General features: G+C 42.8%; 1 protein-coding gene across 1 annotated transcript in view; it reads right to left on the bottom strand.

Moving 5' to 3' along the window:
* Positions 1 to 16,110, bottom strand: part of SLIT3 (slit guidance ligand 3) — a 612,652-nt gene that overhangs the window by 555,629 nt on the left and 40,913 nt on the right. The window contains exons 2-3 of the mRNA XM_032625797.1: positions 12,699 to 12,770; positions 5,756 to 5,827 (exon numbers count right to left, since the gene is read on the bottom strand). Of these exons, the coding sequence (XP_032481688.1) occupies positions 5,756 to 5,827; positions 12,699 to 12,770 (144 nt within the window). The remainder of the gene's footprint in view (positions 1 to 5,755; positions 5,828 to 12,698; positions 12,771 to 16,110) is intronic.

Here is a 16,110-nt window from a genome sequence, read left to right as displayed (position 1 = left end):
GTCTCCTGTTCTCAAGGACTTCCCTCTGCTTTCTTCCACATAGGTGAGACAATGCAACAGTCTTATAACCATCAGCTCTGCCCCCTTCACCCCCATCCACGTACACTCGGGAGGCAGGCGTTTACTGGGATACTCTGTCAACTAGCTTTATTGTAGATGCTGTGTGTCTTTGGTTTTGCTATCCTAGTTGTTCAGCATGTTTTTATTTGAGAGGGGGGATTTTCAAATGTTTAACCAACCCTGCCTTCCTGGAATAAGCCAAACTTGGTTGTAATATATCCTTTTCAGATACTGCCAAATTCACTTTACTAATATTTTGTTAGGAAATTCATATAAATATTCATGAAATACGTTGGTTGATATTTTCTCTTGAAATGCCTTTTTGGGTTTTGCTATAAAGGTTATGCTATCCAAGTGACAAAAGTCATTTTATTAATAGAATGAGTTTATGGTAAATTGATACTATTTATTTCTTAAAACCTTGGTGCAATTTACTGGCGAAGTCATCTGAGCTTAGAAAGTTCTTAGTGAAATATTTTAATTAAAGGTTTAATTAGATTTAGGACTATACATACTTTCTACTCCTTCTTGTTTCAGTTTTTAATTTCACTTAATCTCTAAAATCATTGAAATAAAGTTCTTCAAAATCTGCTCTTACTATCATTTTAATCTTTGTAAAATCCATAGTTATGTCCCTCATTTTATCCTTTATGCCAGTAATTTAGTCTTCTTTCTTTTTTGTTTACTAATAAATCCTGCTGGTTTTTATAATTTTTTCAAGAATGAAAGTTTGGTTTTTTAGAGTTTTTCTACTTCACATACTTCTGGTATTATTGATTTTCTCTCTTCTATGTTGTTATTCTTTCTCTAGCTTCTTATGATGGGCATTTTAATAAAGATTTTAGCCTTACTTCATTTTAAATATATACTCTACAAAAATCAAATAACATGCTTAAAGGCTATGCATTTTCCTGTGGGCATGGCTTTGACTGCAATCCACACTTTGTGATATATTGTGTGTTTATTAACATTCTGAAAAATATATCTTCCAATTTCAACAGTGAAATGTTCTTTGATTCAAAGGTTATTTAGAAGAATATCATTCAATTTCCAAATATTTTGAAAATTTCCACTTACTGCTTTTTGTTGATTTCTGTATTTCTACTGTGGTCAGAGAAAATACTCCTTATGATTTTAATCCTTTGATATTTGTTGAGACCTGATTTCTAGATCAGTATTTGATAAAATTTCTGTATGCACTTGAAAAGAATGTTTATTCTACACTTGTTGGTTGCATTGTTCTCTTTGTTTCACTTAGGTCAGGTTTGCAAACATTGTCATTAAAATATTCTATATTGTTACTAACAATTTTGTCTGCTTGTTCATCAACTACAAGATGCATATCTTAAACGACTATGAACTTGTCTATTTATCCATTTAGTTCTGTTCAATATTTGTTTTCTGTATTTTCAGAATATGTTTTTAATATATACTATACATAACACACACACGCACACTATACATAATACATACTATACATAATAGTACATACAAACATAGATTTGCTGTCCCTTCCTGGTATATTTACTCCTTTATCATTATGAAATATCCCTCTTTATCTCCATTAATGTTTCTTGTTTTGAAGTCTTTTATCTGTGTTAATACAGCCACACCAACCTTGTATTGGTTAGTGTTTTCATGGTATCATTTTCTATCCTTTTACTTTCAGCTTTTCTCTCTCCTTATGCTTAATGTCCATCTTTTGAAAGAATCATATAATTATTATTTATTTTTTAATCCACACTGGCAATCTGTCTTTTAATTAAAGTATTAATCATTTTCATACAAAATAATCATGATATATTTTTATTTAAATACATCATCTTACTATCTGTTTTCTTTGTCTCATTTTATTCTATGTTCCCTTATTTGAATTAATCACATTTTTTGGTATCATTCTATGTCATTTCTCCCTCTATTAGGTTATATTTTTTTTAACTATTCTTTTCAAAAGCTATCTTACAGATTACAAAATGAATCTTTGATTTAATAAGGCAATAAACATTAGCACTATTATCGCTTTCTGCATAATTCAAAGATCTTCAAACACAAACTCCATTGACCTTTCCAAGTTTTGTGCTACTGTTTCTATCCTAAGCTTCTTTCAATATACAACAGTCAAGTCCCACCTCCTTCGTAACACTGACTTTTTAAAGAGACCAGGGCAGTTATCTTGCAGAATGTCTCATCTACAGGATTCACTTGTTTCCTGCTGGTTTTACTTATTTTGTTCCTCTATCCTGTTCACTTCCTGGAAATCAGAAGCAAGCTCGAGCTAAATTAGATTTAGAGTAGGCATATTTAGCCAATGCTTTGAAATTTATATTTTGTCACATCAGGGACATGATAATTCTAACCTCATAATGTTATATGGATTAAATGAGATGGCTTATGTCATGACTAAGATGGCATCTGACACATAACAGGGAAAGAGCAGAGTTTCTCAACCTCAACACTACTGACATTTTGGACTGGGTAATTCTTTGTTGTGGGAGCTATTCTGTACATTGTAGGATGTTTAGCCACATTCCTGACTTCTACTCAATACATGCTATTAACATCCTACAGTTTTGACAACCGGAAATGTCTCCAGACATTGCCAAGGGTCCTCTGGCGGGGAAAACTGGTCCCAGTTCAGAACCACTGGTATACAACAAAAACCTAAGTATTTGATAAATATTCTACAAGTGCTTACTATCACGCTTTGTGCAAGGCTTAGAGATTAACAGTTAAATGGAACATAATTCCTCATCTCCAAATACTCATAGTTCTGCGGAGAGACAATGAGGCAAATAGGGAATTAAAATATGGCATAAGTGCTAAGATATGGACCATAATGTGTTGTCATGAGGAAAGGGGCACCTAACTCAGCCTGGAGCAGAGGTCCTTTCACGGAGGAATAGAGAATTCCTGAGTAGAGACCTGAAGGACAGGATTCTCTGCCTTTTCCCTGTAAGCCTCAAGAGATTACACCCGTAATGACCATTCCAAATGAAAATAAACATTACAGAAATGATACAATTTCCAGCCTCTTTCAGAGTATGATCAATAAAGATTAATTTACTATCAAATATAGAGACACAGGTAAAGTAAGCCAGTAGTGAGAGCCAGGGATGATGGCACAATCAGCCCTCTACCTCTTCCGTCGTTAATAGCAAATACATTGTAATTTCCCACTCTATAGTCCTTGGTCTGAGGGCAGACTGGATAACCAAAACCAGATAAACACTAGTCAGGATCACATCACACACACCGACACTGAAAGGCCTTAAATGAGAGAGCCTGTCCAGCTGTACATACTAGTCCAGCTACCTATGCTTCCATTCTTCTTCCTGACCAAGTACTTCTCAGCTCACTCGCAATACAAGTCAGAAACTGGCTAGCTGTTCACTAAGCCTGTTTCCTCTACTTCCAGGGCATATAGCTCGACTAGTTTCCTAGCCTCCCCTGCAGTTTACTGTAGCCACATGACTGAGTTCCAGCCCAAGGTATGTAACAGTAGAAGTAACATGTAGTCCTTCCAGGTCTTTCCCATGAAAACCTCCCATGTACAATCCTTCCTGCTGTTTTCCCTTCCACTAGCTTGATGCCGACAAACACTGGTACCTTGGAAGTCACGATTTAAAGATGGCGGGGCCAGGGAACGGAAGGAGCCCATGTCCCGAAGTCTCCCCTTGGAGCAGAGAGGCCCAGCAACCAGGAATGCCCTTATTGGGTTTTATATGAATAAGAAGTAAACTTCCACTCTGTTAAGCTATGAGATTTGAGGGTTTATCTAGTACAGCAGCTAGCATTACCCCCTTAATACACCAAAGCAGAGAAACAGCCAGGTTTACCCTACGACTATAATCCTCTCAGTCCCTCAGACGCGCAAGGTATTTCAGCCATGTTGACCAAGCCAAAGAAAAGCGCCTTTTGCTAGACTATTCCACGGATATTCCCTGGAGTTCAATGGGTATGTGAGAGGCTATTTGCAGGGCCATTGCTAAAGATCACACTTCATCGAATGCTTGCAGAGAAATATGAAAGGACGTGGGCTTTGATGTCAGACAGATGTGGCTTTGAATCTTGGCTCCCCCCACTGACAATTCTTTGGCTTCATCTCCCTCAGCCTCTGTTTCTTCATCTGCAAAATGAGGGTAATCACACCTCACAGGAATTTTGCGGGGATAAAATAACAGATAGCATATAATATACTGGCATAGTTCCCAGCATGTCCAAGGTACTCAATTAGCTCTTTCCCAACAACCATGAAATTAATGAATTGGAAATTTATTTATACTTCTAATCAGAAGACTCAGCAAGAAGTGGCCTTCTCACAAAGGATTTTGTATTTATTCTTCCACGTAAATGTTGAGTATTTCATACAAAGGAAGCAGGTTCAACAAGTACTTTTATTTTTTTCCCCTGGGTCTAAATAAGGAGAAGAGTTAACATTTTAAGAAACTTAAAAGTATAGATAGAGGCAACATTCATTATTTTTATCTCTATTTTCCCTTGTAAGAAATTAAAGTCATATTTTCAAACCAACAAGAGAACATATGCTGACCTTTGACCCAGAAGGAGAGCAATGAATGAGACAGTTCACAACACGGAGCGGGGAGTAAAGGCTTTTGCTGGGTAATAGTCCCTCAGGTTGCCCCAGATGGAATGACTCCAAGGGAAAAGATGGCACATTACAAAGCTCACAAGTTGGTGGAAAGTCCTATACTTTACCCAAGCCTATCTCTGTAGATGAGATTTGGAAACAGGACAGGTAAAGATGGGAAGATCCTTAAGCTGGAGGAGCAGAGAGCTGTTGCAGGCCCGTCCCCCCGAATGCAGGAGAAGGAGGCTGAAATATCAGGTCAACCAGGATACGGAAAGAAGCATGGAAAGAGCCGCCCACCAGCATGACTAAGTGCTCTTGGGGACAATCCCCTCTCAAAGGGCAGAAAGCAAATATCCAGATGTTATGAGCTGCCAGATGTGATTAACCGAGGAAAGGGGAAGCTGCCCACTTAACTATCTGAGCAGCCTCCCTCATCACTGTGACCCGAGAGTTTTCTGCAAAAGCATTAATCAACAAAACGAATGGAGGCTCAATCCATCTCCCATCCCCACCCCTTTTGCTCTCTCCCTCTGTCAGAGTCAGAACAGTGGCCTATTTTTAAACCACTGGCAATGCATTCTCTCATGAAAATATGTGGGCTTCCTGACGCAGGCTGATGCTCACTCAGAGAAGATACAGGCACACCGAAGGCCTCGCCTACCCGCCTGTCCTCCTTCTCCCATGAGAACGGGGCAGAGGGGGCCCGGAGAAGAAGGCCTGAGGAGGGAGCCTGCTACCCATGTATAGGAGTAGGGAGTTTCTGATGCTAGTTTCCATGACAGGGATAGCTAACTGAGGTCCTTCTTCCCCCACAGAAGGGAAGGCTGAGGCTTGGGCAGGAACAAGCCCCACATACAGCTACCAAGACAGAGCTCAAGGCTGGGAAGCAGAAAAACAAGCCCCAGATGCCAATTCTAGCATCTTTTAAAGAAAAAAAGTTTAAATGGGTTTCAGTGTCTCTTTAGCAGGCATCTAATGTGCTTTAAATATAATAGCAAACATTTTATTAAACATTGGAGCCCTTTTTTTTCTTAGCAAGGCCACAGCGAAGCCAATTTACAAACAAATAAGGCTTTTCAAGAAAGGAGGTTGTGCTGTACTTACAATCGCTCCAGCTGCTTCAGATCCTGGAAGGCGCCTCTCTCGATGACGCTGACCTGGTTGTCTTCCAGATGCCTGGAACCACAAAGGCAGCAATGGTCAAGGACAAGCGGGCCTCAAGGATCCTCGTACTAGGCTGCAGGCCATGCAGGCATGGTCACTCAGCCCCTCCCTCGACCCTCGGATGGGCCCCCTCAGCCAGGATCAGTCTGGGGGGACAAGATAATTCACATCCCAGCTTGGTGTCACGGTAACCAGGGTTTCACCGCCTGCATACTTCTACCTGACAGATTGGTTTCCAAGCCTCTATTTTAAGAATGTTCTCAGCAAATACCCTCCCAAGCACTGCAGGATGTTGCACAGAAAAAGAAGAGGTAAAAGCTGCTTCTTATAAAAACCACACATATATTCAGCATCTCTTCCCTCGGAGCTCCCTCCTCCAAGGATTCAAAAATACTTCATTGAAAAGGGCCTTCTCTGCTCACTCTGTCTCTGGGTCACCTCGTAGAAAGGTGAAGCTATTGTTGGGTGCCTGCCTGTGCCGGAAACGTCACAAGCCCAGAGCCTGGCTGCTCCCAACATGAAGGTGATGGTCACAAAAGCTCAGTCCTCCCAGCCACAGGCTCTGCTGACCTCCAAAGTCCTCCAAGCAGATGATTAAAAGTTTGATTCATGCATGTGGCATATCCTAAGAATTGAGCAGACAATGAAACATTTGTTTCCCCAAGGTTGAAAAAAAAAATGGCAGCTTAAAATGGATTAGCTGAACAGTAGGAAAGAGAAGTGAGGCTGCATAGTTTCCATCCAGGGCTGACCCTGGTGGCTGAATGGGACTTAGCCGGGATGCAGTTGTGATTGAAGGATGTTTCTTTGGTAGGTGGAGTTTAGAAGGGCTGTGTGGGTTCCTCTGGATCAGGCAGGAGGACAGGCGCCCTGAGGCACCTGACGGAAAAGCAGAAGGAAGGAAGAGTAGCCTTGAGGAAGCTTGGCCTTCACTTCAGAATAACTCCTTGCACGCCAGCCCTCCACCTCTGAGATATTTCATAACCCACTGTACTTCTTAGGCTTAACACTCAGGCCCTTGTGTTTATTTTCAAGTTCATCTTCCTCGCTGTGCCTAAGGACCAAGAGGGTAAGGTCTTCTGTTCATCATCACAGTCCCAGCCCTAACACGGGTGCCCAGCACAGCAGCCACTTCATAGACTTAGTGGATGAATAAAACACTAAAGAGGACGTTGGGCCACAGCACATACTGATTTTACATCAAGGAAAAGGCTAGTCCAGGACACATGAAGTTTCCGACTATCAGAGCGATGGGGATATTTTGTATGGGCTCAACGATATATTTTATAATTTTGTGAATTTGTTGCAAACATTTAAAAAAATCGGGATATTACACACACATACACACCCCACAGAAGAAACTCCAAAATCAGCTCTCATATTTCCAAATATCAACGACTTTGGATGAGGCCAGAGTCCTCATCCACTCTGATTCACACATTTATGTTCCTTCTGCCCCCTCCCTGTAGGCTGGTCTCATATAGGCTCCTCACTTAGCATACATGGGCTCCCAGGAACAGAGGTTAAGAGACTTGCCCAAGGAGAAATTATTTGTATGAAGTCACACAGCTAGTGAGGGTGGACCTAACTCCCAATCTGGTGTGCTTATCAAATTTGGTTGGGAATCCTTTTCTGATTTCTTACTAGCTGATGGCGTGCTTTTGAACTATCTAGCCAACCTCTCAGAGACTCAGTTTCCTCATCTGTAAAACAGCACAAATAAAACATTTCATAAGTCCTTGTAAGAATAAAAGTGGAATAAAGTATATAAATTATCTAGCCCAGGATCTGGAGTACAATCAGAGGCTTAATAAATGTTCTTTTCCTTCCCTTTTCTTCCTTTTCCATCCCGCTATATGGCAAGGAGGGCCTTGGAATGCTAGTAGACTCACACTAGCACATCTTGCTAAACAGGGAACCAGTTCAGTATTTGTGACTGGGGGTTTGTTCAGCTGGGTTTTTACTATCAATCAATCCATCATAGAGCTTGCTGTCGTTACTTCCCAATTGTTACAAGGGGCAACACTCTAGGCTGGCTTAGTGTCACATTCCCTCAGGGTTTCTGAAGGAGTCTAACTCCAACCTCCCATGAGGAATCTCTTAGTTCTGTCCTAATTAATCTAACACTACCAGCTTCTTTCAGAAAGGGAAGTAGAAGGGATGGTTGATACCTGCCCCTCCTCCTCTTTGCTCAAGCCCTGGGAGGCTAACTTTTTTTTTTTTTTTTTTTTTTTATTGGGGTATAATTGCTTCACAATGGTGTGTTAGTTTCTGCTTTACAACAAAGTGAATCAGCCACACATACACACATGTTCCCACATGTCTTCCCTCTTGCGTCTCCCTCCCTCCCACTCTCCCCATCCCACTCCTCCAGGCTGCCACAAAGCACCGAGCTAACATCCCTGTGCCCTGCGGCCGCCTCCCCCCAGCTATCTACCTTACTACGTTTGTTAGTGTGTATATGGCCATGACTCTCTCTCGCCCTGTCAAAACTCACCCTTCCCCCTCCCCATATCCCCAAGTCCGCTCTCCAGTAGGTCTGCGTCTTCATTCCTGTCCTACCCCCAGGCCCCTCATGACATTTTTTTCCCTTAAATTCCATATACATGTGTTAGCATACGGTATTTGTCTCTTTCTTTCTGACTTACTTCACTCTGTATGACAGACTCTAGGTCTATCCATCTCATTACAAATAGCTCAATTTCATTTCTTTTTAAGGCTGAGTAATATTCCATTGTGTATATGTGCCACATCTCCTATATCCATTCATCCGATGATGGGCGCTTAGGTTGTTTCCATCTCCGGGCTATTGTAAATAGAGCTGCAATGAACATTTTGGTACATGACTCTTTTTGAATTTTGGTTTTCTCAGGGTATATGCCCAGTAGTGGGATTGCTGGGTCATATGGTAATTCTATTTGTAGTTTTTTAAGGAACCTCCATACTGTTCTGGGAGGCTAACTTTTACCGGCTTCATCAGGAAGCTTCCTTGACTCTGGTTTCCTATTGGGTTCAACCAACCAGCAGGAGATGAGAGGGTGGGAGAAGAGGGAGTGAGGTGGGGCATTTCTTCCCAGCTCCCTCCTTCCCTACCAAGTCACTGCAGGTGGACTGCATTCCTCTACCTAAGACCCCAGGTGCAAACAGGCAGTCCTTCCTTTGCTGGACTCAGGTAACCACTCCCTCCCGCTGGTCCTTGAGGCTCAGAGGGGACTAATGACCGACCGTTGTTGCTAGCCTCAGGGAACTGCGCCAACTAACTCTTCCTGGTTTCTCTTAATCTCACCCACACCTTTGCAAATAAATCTTTATTTAGCTCTCCTCATTTGTCCTGCTGGGATCCTGACTGGTAAGGTAGCTAGGGTCTCTTCTTGATCTACTTCCTAGACCGATCAGAATCCAGCCTAGTACCCGGTCTTTAAAGGCTCAAGAAATAACCAACACTTGATGAATAAATGGATCACTGAATGAATGAGCTGTGAACTCCTCATCCAGACTTCTAGGCTGTGATGCAATTCAGGAGTTTGTGCTAAAACCATCGCTATCACTCTTTTACTGAGCAGATGCAGGAGACCCGGGGATCCAGGAGGCGCTGGACACCCAGAAGGGCTGACTATGGCTTGAATCTGTTCTGAGTTAGAGGGGTACAGACCGTGCTCATTTTCAGTTCTTTCAGCATTGTTATTTTTTTACTTTTAACACTGGATCAGAATCGGAAATCACCCCCATGTGATGATGGCTGGGGTGGAGTTTAACTCTTTAATTAACCCCATTTGGGATAAAGCTGGTTCCCACATTGTGGGCATACTTGCAAGAGTTCTTGCAACAGACTACTAAGAAAGGGAATATAACTGATACCACCAGACGAGACCTTTTCCTATTCCTGCCCTTTGGAAGAAAGAATTGTTATAAGCAATTCTTATATCTTCCCCCTGAATGTACTTTATTTGGGGAAAACCTCTGGATGAAGCCAAAGTTCCCCAATCTCCATTTTATTTGCTTTTGCCCATCCACCTGCACCGTATTAACAGTTCTGCATGGAAATGGGGGGCAGGCTCCAATTATTCAAGACGACTGAGTCTTTTCTGGTTTCACTATAAATTGTAAATAAGAAACAGATACAGGGAATACGCCGAGGTGTGATGAAAGCTTTTCAAAAAGATAGTTGTCTAGGTTACTCAGCTAAAAAGAATAGACTGAGGGAAAATATGGTTTAAACGTCTGGATACTTTATTGGTGTCAGTTAGAAAGCATTTCAGCTACCCCACGTAGCAGATTCTTTCACACTAATAAAGGGCCACTCGAATGGGATTGTCTTTGAGTTGCTAAGGAAGATAATGAAACACAGTATATTAATAGAGTCTATGAAGTGAGGGGAGGGGGAGGGTTTCAGCACTGCTTATCAAAATAAGAAGAATGTACCAATTAACTGAAAAGATAAACTGTAGTCAAAGGAATGTTGTAGACCATCCAGAGGATATTAATATGATCTTTTGTGATTATTTTAAACTTTCTATTTGCAGACAGCAGATATGGAAATTGGAATTTTTATTAGTCTTTCTGATGTAATGGTAAGAAAATCAAAGTGTTGTTTTTGACTTTGTTAGAAAAATGAAGCCTTAGGTGAAATTTCTGACTTGTATGAAAGGACATTTCTCACAGATTCTGGGGGAAAAAAATAGAGAAGTTAGTGTTTGTTCTTTAAGCTGGTAAGTGACCTGGAATCAGGAGCTTACTGCCTATATCTCTTTAATAAAAATCACCCTAAAACTGAGCCATGAAAACCCCCCACCTTTATCCCAATCTCCATTCTGATCCACACACACTTGTCGGAGCTGCCAGTCACTTGACAGACGCATGACTGCTTGGGGCAAAAGAACGACTTGGCAGAGGGTAGGGTCTTCCCTCCAGGGATGGTGGGAGCGGGGTGGTGCACTGGCCAAAGACCAGAGACCACATCGAGGGGAGAGCATCTGCTAGCTGGAGGCCCAGCACTGAGATCCTAGCAGTGCCACACCCTGTTGCTCAGGGAAACTCCGGTCGGCCACTCGCACATGACGTTGCACTTACCAAATTCCTAGACTATCACCTTCCTGGTTTTCTAAACTTCCTATAACACAAATGAACAGAGGCACTGCATGGAGGTTAGAAAGCACACATTCTGGCTTCTGAGGCCTCCTCCTTCAGTTCCCTGCTTGTGGAGTTGGGACCACTTAACCTATCTGTGCCTGTTTCCTCTGGGCAGATAAGGGTTAATAACTATGTAACAGAGCTTGGTCTGTGGAAGGTACCACATATACATCGGTTATCATCATGACCATCTACTTCTCAATCAGGAAAACAGTGAGACACAAGTAATGTTCCACAGGTTTCAGTGAGAATACACACATTGTTCATGAAAGTGTCAAAATCATAAAGCATTATATGTGTAACTATTAGGGTTAGAAGGACTTCTAAATACTTGTTATGGGTCAAACTGCATGCCCCCCAAAATTCATATATTGAAGCCCTAACTCCCAATATAACAAAAAGTGACTTTATTTGGAGACAGGGTCTTTACTAAGTAATCAAGTTTAAATGAGGTCATTAGGATGGATCCTAATCCAATAGGACTGGTGTCCTTATAAAAAGGGAAAATGTGGACACAGAGACAGACATGTGTAGAAGGAAGACAATGCAGAGAGACCCAGAGACAGCTATCGTAAAGCCAAGAAATCCCTGAGGCCACCAGAAGCTAGAAGAGAGGCCTGGACCACATCCTTCCTTCAGAGTCCTCAAAAGGAACCAACCCTGCCAACACCTTGATTTTGGACTTTGGAAACCGAGACGATAAATTTCTGTTGTATAAGCCCCCCAGTCTGTGGTACAAAGTTACAGTAGCCCTAGAAAACTAATATACTACTCATTCCCTATTTTACAGATGAGAAAAGTAAGGCCCAAAGGAGTACAATAGGGTACGAGGTCACATGGGCAGTTAATTCTGAGTCAGGACCAGAACCTAATATTTCCAATCCCCAAAATACAACTCACTGTATTATAATGGGCTATGAGTAAAAAGAAGGAGGTGGCTTTAGATACCAAGACTTTAGCTGCCACTTCTAGTAAAAAGCTGACAGCCAAGATTCCAGGACACGACAACCACCAAGGCAGTGGCCCGATTGCCCAGGCTGCACTCCAGGTCTGGAGCCACATTTACGGGTCAAAATTACTTTCTGAGTAAAGAAGGAAAGAGGGTCCAATTCCTCCTCTCTTGTACCTCTGAATGTCTGAGACTCATCAGTGCACAAGCACTTGGGCAGCTTCTTATCACTCAGATTTAGGGATGGATGAAAGTGTTCAATATTTAGCAATGAAACCCGATATTTCTTGCTCCCCTGCTGCACCAATGCCCCTCTCAAATTTTGCTACCTGTCTGCACAGCTGCAAGTGTTCAGCAAGGGCTCTGACCCTGTCTGACTCTCTCCCTCCTTCCTCCCCTCCTCTCCATTAAGCAACAAGATAAATAACTTTTGTCCTGATTGCTCTTTTAATTCACAGGCTGAGGGAGAAATTATCATCTCTATGGAAGGGAAGCATGGTTAGCCAACCTGACCCTGCTGTCATCCTAGAAGCTGGGCATGTTGATTTATTTGTGTATAACCTTCTGTGTTCCCTGTCACTGGAACTGACTTCTTCCATTGGTCTAGCCCAGCCTACAGCATGGAGACACAGAATGAGACAGCTGGGGAAGGAAACCTGGATGTACTAACGAAGGGCTTTCTGCCGCAGAAGGGCGAATTCTTGTCGTCCGGTGCTTGGGGGTGTGATGTCAGGGCAGTGGGACATCGTCACAAGGCTGAAGAGCTGAGAGTGAACATGCATTGGAGAGCCACGCGTTACTTACAAAACTCGGAGGTTCTTGAGTCCAGCGAAGTCGGTCTTGGTGATCCTGGTGATGTTATTTCTGTCCAGGTCACTGCAATGGAGAACAAATTTGGGTCAGATTTTTGCAGGTGACACTTATGGTCTATTTAACCCAGACTGGCTTAAGCTGGAGGGACGTTGCTTGTTATGGAGAAGGCAATTCCAATCATTAGTGATATTCCCTAGAGCATACCCAACCAACCCGAAGGACATTGTATGGAATAAGCTAGCCATTATGTACACAGTAGAGCCCTGGTATGTTTAGCCGCCTGGCTTCTCTTGCCCCTTCTTCAGATAACAAATTTTTCTTTGGAAGCCCCCCTCCCCCAGCTCTTGGATCATATCATACAAGTGGGGCTGACCCGTCTCCCCAACTCTGGAGATGGGCACCTGATCTAGGCCAGGCTTATAAGCATCTTCACTCCCTGTGACCACAGTAATTGTTTCAGGAGTACATACATGACTCAAATTCCCAATAGCTTTCGCTCCACTGGAGTTGCCAGAAGCTATCTAGCTACCATGAAGAGAGAATTTCCAGAGTCAGGAGATGAAAAAGAGACTGGTTCTGGTGCTATGCTATGAGTAGCTGGATCCACCCATGCCTGATGCCAGAAACCTCTGTATTTTGAGATTATGTGAACCAATCTATCCCATCTCCCTTATATTTTGTCCGAAATCAGTTTGAGTTGCATTTTCTATCACCTGAAACCAAAGGAATCTTGACCGACTTTGGTACCCACCTAGGTACTTGTCTATTTTCTAGCTAATCTGCAAACTCTCTGAGGGCAAAGACCATATCTCATTTAACTCCATAGCCCAACATAGTAGAACACGTGCCTGACAAGAGTAATCTCATACAACAGGTAAAGACAGCTTCATGGATTACTCCTGCCCCAATCTGTAGGCTGAAGCTCCCGAAAATGGCCCTAAAGGGAAGAATTTGCCACAGAAGAGCTCAAAGCATTATGGTGGCGTCGGTGTCCCAGAGAAGGAGGCACCTTGGATGATAGAAAACCAGGATTAGAGAAAACCAAAGTCAAGAAAGAACTTGTGAACAATCGTATAAATACTGTGTTCACTAAAGCTATCTACGAAGATGGGATACAAAACAAAAAATCTTTTTAAAAAAGGACCATGAATAATATGTTGCAGTTTTTAATAATGGAGGCTGAACAATTAATTCCTATTTACCATGTCTCCTTGATCAGAAACTTTTCAAGGTTCTGGCCAAGTTGGAGTTTAGCTTTGCTTCCTGCCAGAACATTTAGGTACTAAAAGGTCATTGGTTTTGGCCAAGTTGGAGTTCAGCTTTGCTTCCTGCCAGAACATTTAGGTACTAAAAGGCCATTTTCCCAATGACGGATCCCCATCCATACATTCACCACTTCTCTGGTTCTCCTACTCAGGTCCTCAAGTTGCCATCCTGTTATTATGCCTCAGAAAGACCTGTGAGAGTTCTCAAGTTGCATAAAATGAAAAGGGAAACAATTTTCAGATTCTAGCACTCTGTATAAAGAAAAATCAAATTGGAGGAGGGATTACTCTCCTGATTTCAAAAAGTCACGCTGAAATAAAAAGCAAGTGAGTCCTGGAGCCCCCTCCCTGGGGAACCACCTCCCTTCGTCATCCAGTTTTCTTCTATCTAAAGTAACAATCATTTAGGTTATTACAGAATATTGAGCAGAGTTCCTTGTGCTATACAGTAGGTCCTTGTTGGTTATCTATTTTAAATACAGTAGGGGATATATGTATATGTATAGCTGATTCACTTTGTTTTAAAGCAGAAACTAACACACCATTGTAAAGCAATTATACTCCAAAAAAGATGTTAAAAATAAATAAATAAATCCAGTAGTGTGAATATGTAAATCCCAAACTCCCAAAAAATTTTTAAAAATACAGTAACAATCAAAGTTGTTTCTTTTTTTTTTTTAACATCTTTATTGGGGTATAATTGCTTTACAATGGTGTGTTAGTTTCTGCTTTATAACAAAGTGAATCAGCTATACATATAAATATGTTCCCATATGTCTTCCCTCCTGCGTCTCCCTCCCTCCCACCCTCCCTATCTCACCCCTCTAGGTGGTCACAAACCACCGAGCTGATCTCCCTGTGCTATGCGACTGCTTCCCACTAGCTATCTACCTTACCAAAGTTGTTTCTTAACCAGCTTGTGCTGGAGAGAGGCAGCATTTAGACTTCTCAGACTAAGCTGAGGGCCGGTAAAGGAGAGCAAGAGTCACACAGGGAAATAATGAAAGCTGTTCACGCAAGGAGTGGACACCAGCACACAGACAGGAATCTGTGTGTGCTCATCATCGCCCCGAGTTCCTTCTCTCCCCCCCATCTCAACTGGGATGGATGTTTGGGGACCGTGACAACTGAGAATATGACAATGCCACCAAGGGTTTAGTCACCAGGGCACAGCGTGGTAACTCGGCAGCTTGTGTTAGCGGCTGCGGCACTGATATTTTCAATTAATATTTATTTATGAAGGGGCACAAAGTGTGCCGCTGAAATGCCGAGGACTTGGAGGCATGGGTTCAGGTGGGGACTGTGGGGTTGTCTCAGGCACAGAGTCAGTGTTTGGGAGGCTGAGCTTCAGAGGGAAGCAGCCATGAGTTTGAATGCCTGCCCTGCCGCTTACTGAGTGACTGATGGACAGTTCGCTTCATCTCCAAGGCTCAGTTTCTCCAACACCCTCTAACTGACGGTGACAATCCTGACCTCAAGAGTTTCTACGAGGGTTAAATGAGACGACGACGCATACACAGTGCTTATCAGGCACTCGTTAATCATGGCAGCTACCGTTACTATAATTAGTTGAGTGACAGCACCAAGAGTGGTCCCCTTCTGCTGCCTCTCCCGTGCAGTGTGTCTAGGACACCTATTTCCCTGGTATCTGGCTACAGAGAGAGGGTAGGGAGAGAGCTCTGTTGTCTGTCTGCCCCAAACCCCACCGCCACCCCTGCCCAACGCGCACACTGCCAGGGAGGCCAGGGAGCATATGGGTTTTGGGTGATACAGGTCAGGGTTCAAATCTCTGTCCCGCTCCCCACGCCTAGCTGTGTGAATCGGAGTCACTGACTTAAGTTCTCTGAGCTTCCATGCTTTACATAACCCTCTCCTGCTTGCAGACCTTGGTTTGGTGAGGACAGAGCCTGGATTGCCAACCTGCTTGGCTGAAAATGGGAACTAAGGAAACTGACACTGAGAAGAGGTTGCACCACCTCATGTGTCCGTCCCTTCCCCAGCCCCGTCATCCCAGGCCAGGCTCCTTAGCCAGATTTCTCAGCCTTCAGTTCTGTCCTTTGAAGAAATCAGTCTACTTTAGCTCAGTATGAGCTCTGAACCATCTGCAGGCACGAATGATCCCATCTGGGGTGATGTTA

Source organism: Phocoena sinus, chromosome 3 (genome assembly GCF_008692025.1).
Source record: "Phocoena sinus isolate mPhoSin1 chromosome 3, mPhoSin1.pri, whole genome shotgun sequence".
Taxonomy (NCBI): Eukaryota; Metazoa; Chordata; class Mammalia; order Artiodactyla; family Phocoenidae; genus Phocoena; species Phocoena sinus.
The sequence above is the reverse complement of the archived record's forward strand: the minus strand, read 5'-3'. Positions and strand labels throughout refer to the sequence as shown.